The sequence below is a fragment of the Nestor notabilis genome, unplaced genomic scaffold (genome assembly GCF_000696875.1).
Source record: "Nestor notabilis isolate BGI_N333 unplaced genomic scaffold, ASM69687v1 scaffold35699, whole genome shotgun sequence".
NCBI lineage: Eukaryota > Metazoa > Chordata > Aves > Psittaciformes > Psittacidae > Nestor > Nestor notabilis.
Window position 1 is genome coordinate 3335 of NW_009943838.1, and position 6785 is coordinate 10119.

At 38.6% G+C, this 6785-nt stretch overlaps 1 protein-coding gene across 1 annotated transcript; it reads left to right on the forward strand.

Moving 5' to 3' along the window:
• Positions 1-699: 699 nt before the first annotated feature.
• LOC104411649 (rho-related BTB domain-containing protein 3-like) lies at positions 700-6625 on the forward strand (the record flags this gene model as incomplete). Its single annotated transcript, XM_010022118.1, has 4 exons — positions 700-892; positions 3256-3407; positions 5223-5334; positions 6201-6625. Coding segments are annotated over 4 exons (882 nt in total), but the record flags the coding sequence as incomplete, so codon positions are not given.
• Between the last annotated feature and the right edge of the window lie 160 nt (positions 6626-6785).

Genomic DNA, 6785 nt, shown 5'->3' on the forward strand with positions numbered 1-6785 from the left:
GAAATTGTGAAATTATGGTTCTGATGACAAATATAGAGGTAATAACTGTATATTACATGTGGATACAGCACAGTTGTAAATTAACAGTGAACCATGTAATTTTAGAGTGTAAGTCTTACAGCACAGAACAATGACAAATTGAGCATGAAGTAGAAAAAGAAAGTTCAGGTATGTGATTAAAGTCCTTATCACGAAGACAGTTTGTTAAATCTGTGTGGAAGCTTTTGTGAGGCAGATAAAAAATCACACTCAACTGATGAAACTTGCATTAAAAGTTCATAGCTATGTGGCATAGTTTTTTCCCTAAAATATTGTGATAAATAATGGTTTTGTATTAATTGCTGCAAACCTCTACCACTGAAGCAGCTTTTATTTCCTTAATAAAAATGTTTGGAAGTTAAGTAATTAAACAGTAAAGTTTATTTCTGCTAAGTATATTCCTAAATAAACCCTATTTTTGCTTCTTCCTGAAGGACTCCTGAATTCATAAGAGAGATTTATTGTTCATTGTAATGAACAGCTTGTTCTCCAAACAAGGAAATTATGAAGCATGAATTCTGCTCTTTGTTGCCTGTCTTCAAATAAGAGATGAAATTATCAGTTAAGAATACTTCTGTAAGGTTTGCATTAAGAGCATTGAATGAACTTCACCTTTCCTTTATTGACAGAAAATTCTTGATTAGTGTTTTTTCTGTTTAGGACATATTTGACAGTGACTGGTATACCTCCCGCAGTCTCATTGGAGGAGCTGATATTATTGTGATTAAATACTCCGTCAATGATAGGACTTCGTTTCAAGAACTAAAGGACAGTTATGTCCCAATGATAAAAAAAGCATTAAATCACTGCTCAGTTCCAGTGATAATTTCTGCTATTGGTGCAAGAAAAAATGGTATGTACCCAGTCTCCTGTAGCAATAGTTAAAATCTGACTTGGAATTTAGTTTTGCTGTAATCTCAGTAGAAGCTGATTGTTTTTCCAGGTTGCAATTACTTGGAAAAATCCACTCTGTCAGGATGACAGCACTATGTACATGTATTATGGTTCCATAGACCGGTGTATTGGCAAGAACATTATGCTTAATTAACCCAGGTGATGAAGGGCATACTATCCTGCTTTGACCTCTGCAACGTCTTCTTGTGGAGCCATCACACACAGGGATTAAATCTAGCCTCTTGGATGAAGCAGCGTACATTTGGGTGTACGAGATGAACCCTATGATTACAAGTTCTCTACTGTCATGTCTTAGCTATCAAATATTTCCAGTGTATGAGATTAAAACTAAGTCCATCAGCTTGCAACCAGTGGAATGGGAAAAGCCTCAAAATTCTCTGGGATGTTGTTGGATGAATGCATACACCAGCCCTTCGGGTACCACGAAGTGCTATATGCTGCTTCATCAACACAGTTGACCTCTCATGGCAGAGTAGTTATGGTATAGATATGGTATAGCTGTGGTATACCTTATGTACTCACACAATGCCCTGTCCAGGCTGAGCAATAGTCTGCTATGAGAACAATGCAAATCAGTTCTACACTGAACATCGAAAAATTTTGTTGTATTTCTGCTTAATCAATATAAAAATCACCATCACACAACTGTGTAAGGACTAAATCGACTTACAAGAGTCCAGCAGTCAACATGGGCAAGGCTGCTGAGAACATGTATGTTCACTGTTTGGACAGACATTAGTAACTCCTGTCTACAACAGGGAAATAAAATTCAGGAACAATACCACATATACCAATAGAACAAACACGCAGACTTTACTCTGTGTTTCCAAATGTTTTGCATTGTTCTTTGTTGATTTTCATATGGTCTTTTTACTCATGGACCCTGATTTCTCTTTTTTTTCCCCTGAGCCCTGAAGGCAAAATTTGAGCCTGTAGGTTGTCTTCTACTTTATAAGTTTGACTAAAACAAGTGTTTCTGAGCATCCTTCCTGCTATGAGTGAGAGACATGATGGATGTGGATGTAGACTTTTTTTTTTAAATGTACAAATAAATATTTAGCTACATGAAATGTGTTATCTGTGAATGTAATTCTCAATTTCCCCAGGATCTACTTATAGTGTACTTATATATACTTTTCCTCAGCAATTGAGAAAGGACTGTTAAAGAACCCTGTAATAATTACATTTTTGTTTTATCCCCTTTAGTAGTTCACTGTTAACAATCAAATGTTTTATGCTTTGATTTATACAGGGGCAATAAAACTGCCATTCTAAGGACAAGCTCTTGCTAAATTAATGTTTGTCTTCCCAATGCCATTTATTACACTTTTTATTTAGGCACAGGCTACCACCAATCTGAATTACTTTGCTATTGGCATCTTCCTTTCCACTTATTTTTTTCTGCCTTCCTCCCTAAATAATGTGACTGTGGGAGAAGCCAGGCAGTCGAGTTGCCGTTTTGCTTTGGGACCTGCCGGAGCGAACTGCTGGGCACACACAGAACCCTTTTGTTTCTGAAAGGTATTTGTGAACACAGCAGTTTGCTCATTCAAGTTACTAAGATCTTAATCCTCTGTAGTAGCAAACAGTGCTGCCAAAAGAAATAAAAAGAATACCCCAAACAAAACTGCTATTTCATGTTACCTGTAGGTCTGAGCAGATGAAATTAGTGAGGAGCATGCACAGCACATTTGAAAACACATCCATGGTTGGCAAGTTCTTGATGGCATTAAGCAAGGTTGAACTAAGGCAGCTAACAGACTTTTATCAGTTAACCAGTATAATCTTAAAACTACCTATTTTGGCTTAAAAAAAAATTATGTAGGCTACGTGTAATTGAACCATATTCTGCAGTATGTACATGACTATAACAGCCAGCAAAATCCTTTTGGTTACTGTACGTATTTCCTGCGTGGACAGGCCACAATAATTGAACAAGTTTAAGGTGGCAATAATGAATGGTAACACCAGCAAGCTAGCACAATACCTCGGTGTATAAGGATAGCCAGGCCTTAAGTCAGTCCTGGTTTCTGGAAGTCCTGCTTGGCTTTTAAGCCTTGGCAAAACCAAATGTAAATAACACTAGTGCCATTTACACTGACCTTTGTAGAACCAGTAATATTTTGAACTGATTAAGAAGAAGTTGGGTTTGGTTTTTTTCCCATATTTAGAGATTTCTTACTATAAAACTGCTGTGTTTCCCTTTCCTCCTTTGTTCTTTTCTAAATAATACATCTTTCCAATTATTTAAGAATGGATTATTTGACAAAAATGGCTGGTTTGTGCCACTTTTTACCCTAGGAGTGCCTTGTACCTGCCCCCTGTGCGCATCGGACAGAAGGAGCTGTGTCACCACTGCCGAAGGAGTTCAGCTTGCCAAGGAACTAGGAGCCACTTACCTTGAGCTGCACACTCTTAATGACTTCTACATACAGAAGTACTTTGGAGGCGTGGTGAGTGGGGAACCACTGAGTTGAAAGCAGGATGGCACAGCTGATGTTAGGGCTTCAGAGAGGAAGTGGAGGCACACCACAAGCCTTCCCATTGAGGGCGAGTTCCCACTGATGTGAGATTTAGATTAGGTTTAAAGAAGAAGTTCTTCCCTGTGAGGGTGGTGAGACACTGGCACAGGTTGCCCAGAGAAGCTGTGGCTGCCCCATCCCTGGCAGTGCTCAAGGCCAGGTTGGACACAGTGGCTTGGAGCAACCTGGTGTAATGGAAGGTGTCCCTGGCTGTGGCAGGGGGTTGGAACTTGATGAGCTTTAAGGTCCCTTCCAACCCAGACCATTCCATGGTTCTATCTGAATCGGTAGTACAGAGCTTGCTCTGGTTTTAGCTACCTTCTTGGAAGGTTTAGGAAATCTATACTGCACACTGCAGTAATTTTCCTTCTGTTCCTGTCCTTTTATCTTGCTGGATAGGATAATCAAAACCCCCCTGGACAAGGCACTTGAAAACCCTATCCCACTTGGAAGACAAGTTCTGTATTGAGTGGATTACCTCCACAGGCCCCTTCCAACCTTATTTATTCCATAATATTCTGGTATTTTAAATTTTAATTGCTTAAACTCTCACAGCTGTTCTACTGTAAAGTGACTATTTAATTGCCTCATTTTTAGTGTATTCTTGTGGCTGCTTAGTTCACAGTCATGACTCAGTCTGCAATCCTGACTAGAGCCTGAGGTCAGCTGCAGCAAAGCTGAGCGAGGCAGAAGCCAAGAGGCTTGTTAAAATGTTCCACCTCTAATGAGCTTCTTGTTCTTCTTCCAGTCTGAAGACAGGAAAGCCCACTGAGCAGTTTCTAAATACAGTCTTTTAGACTTATTTGTCTTCACAAAATTATTTCACACTGAGAAATTTTCAGTATTGTGAAACGTTTTAAGCTCAACCTATTTTTTTAACCTCTTGGTTACTGCCTGGTGGCATTTGGATTTGAACACAAAAATGTAGTTTTTTTGGCCCAGTAATTTCATATGGTCCTTACAACAGTAAAGACTAGACTCTGTACTGGTATATACATGCGGTGTATTTTCCATGGGATTTGATCATAAATTGGAATATCTGGCACAGCAGTAGCCCATTTGTATTCATTCCCAATTAAAAAGATGAGAAATGCACTCAACACATGGTCTGGCCAGAGTATGTTTCTAGGTTTTAGAAATCACTGTGTGTGCTACAGTAATACCTTGGGTGATAAAAGCATTTAAAACATGCATTAACTTGACCCGAATCACCCTTTGTGCCTCTCTGTTCCCGTAAAAGGTATCATTTCCCTATAGGTACACTTTTATTGCAGTTACGAAGCTTGATGCCTGCAAAGATCCTGTTGTAATATGACTTTTTCAGAGTAAACAGTAGCATTGTGTGGTCATATATGGTTTTGTTATTTCCATTCCTCGTGCCTGATCATCTTTTGTTAAGTCTTGTTATTCTGTGTAATTCTGTAATTAGCATCTATGGAAGTTCGTAAATTGAGTATCTTTGTGCCTGTCTTTTCTGGGAAGACTAAATACAAGAGAATTAACCAACATAATTTGAATAAATAGTATTTTGAATTGTGCTAATTCCACACCCATGTGGTGCCTTCTCCTGATAAAAGAGTTTGGGACTCTTCTGGGTGACTGTTCATAATGACAGTAGCTTCAGTCATGAGCATACAATATGAGCATACAATATGAGCATACAATACCCATTCATTCTTCTTAGTCTGATGTCTAGCTTGTTCTTTAGTAACTAGGATATTTTTAAAAATACATTTCGTGTTTTAGCTGGAATATTTTATGATCCAAAGTTTGAATCAGAAGTCATCTCAAAAAATGAAGAAAAGGAAAAAGATGCCGAAGTGTCATCGAGTTCAACCACCTCAGCTTGAACAGCCAGGTGCTTGCTGATGTCTCATCTCTAATATCGTTTGTGATGTGTGTCATGTTCTTGGTGCAATTAACATTTTGTATTCATTATACTGTGAGCTGTGCTATCTATCGTCAGCTATTCTGGTTATGTTGCTGTAGTTGCATCAACCTTTACTGACATTTTAATTAAGTTGGGGACAATTGTATAACAGTACGTAACATTGCAATGGACTTGAATTTCTTTCAGATTAAAATAATAGGGGTAGTTTTCTGGTGCATTTGATGAAATAATGCAGATGTAAATTATTAAAAGCTTTACATAAAAGCTTTACAGAAAAAAGATAAAGTCATTACGTCATTTATTATTCTTTATTATTTTTCTTTTTATTTTTATTTCTTATTCTACAATATCGTCAAGTAATATTTTCGTTTGCTACAAAAAAACTAAGGGAGAGGTGTATGCTTCTGCACATGATTTCCTGATCTTGATTTCTTAGCATCTGATGCATTTATTCAGTGAAATAATTACTGGAAAGTGGTTAACTCTAAACATGTAGTTGTCTCTTCTCACATGTTCTAGAAATGCACTCAGATCCCTTAGGTCTGGGATTCATGGGCAAATGTTTCTTTCAAACCGGAGTGCCTAGAGAGGTTTTGTGAAAGGAGGGACACATCTTACTAAACTAAGTATTTCTTGTATTTCTTATTTTACTATAGTAGGTATTTTAAATTTTAGGGTATTTTACTAGACAGATTCAATTAGCATATAAGAAATTTTCTTATCAAGTGCTTCTTTCAAAAATTATCCTTCATTTGATTGGGTCTCTAGGAATAGAGTCATCCTGTGGTTACCATTTGCTTCAATTCTACATTCTGACTCTATATCTTTCTCAGAAAAAATGCCAATCTTGAAAGGTGAAGCCTCACACTACGATGCGGACCTGCACAACCTGCTCTGTTGCTGTCAGTGCGCGGATGTGGCGTTCTACCCCGAGGACCTCAGCACAGTGGTGGAGGCTCACAAGGTCATCCTCTGCTCTGTCAGCCACCTCTTCATGCTGCTTTTTGAAGTGAAAAGCCCTGTGGACATCTGTGATGCCTCCATCATGCAGATGGCGCAGAGCCTTTTCACAGTGGAGGCAGAGGCTGCCTTCCCACAGGCGCCCCGTGGCATCCCACCCTGCGTCCCTCTGGTGAGGGTGGTGGTGAAGGACTCTGCCTTCTGCTTGTGTCTCCCAGACATCCTCCACTTCATCTATTCAGGTACCCACTGGGAATGGGTCTGGCTACTCAATTCTGATACAGCTGATGTCTTGTGAAGGAGTATCTGCATCACTCTAAGGAATATGCCTTTGCTGTTGGGAGATGATGTTCTTCTTTGGTGCTATATCTGTTTTATACCTTGTGATTATCACAAACAAGGTCTGTATGAAAAAAGGTATAATAAGAATATACTTTATAATTACAAATACTATTTTA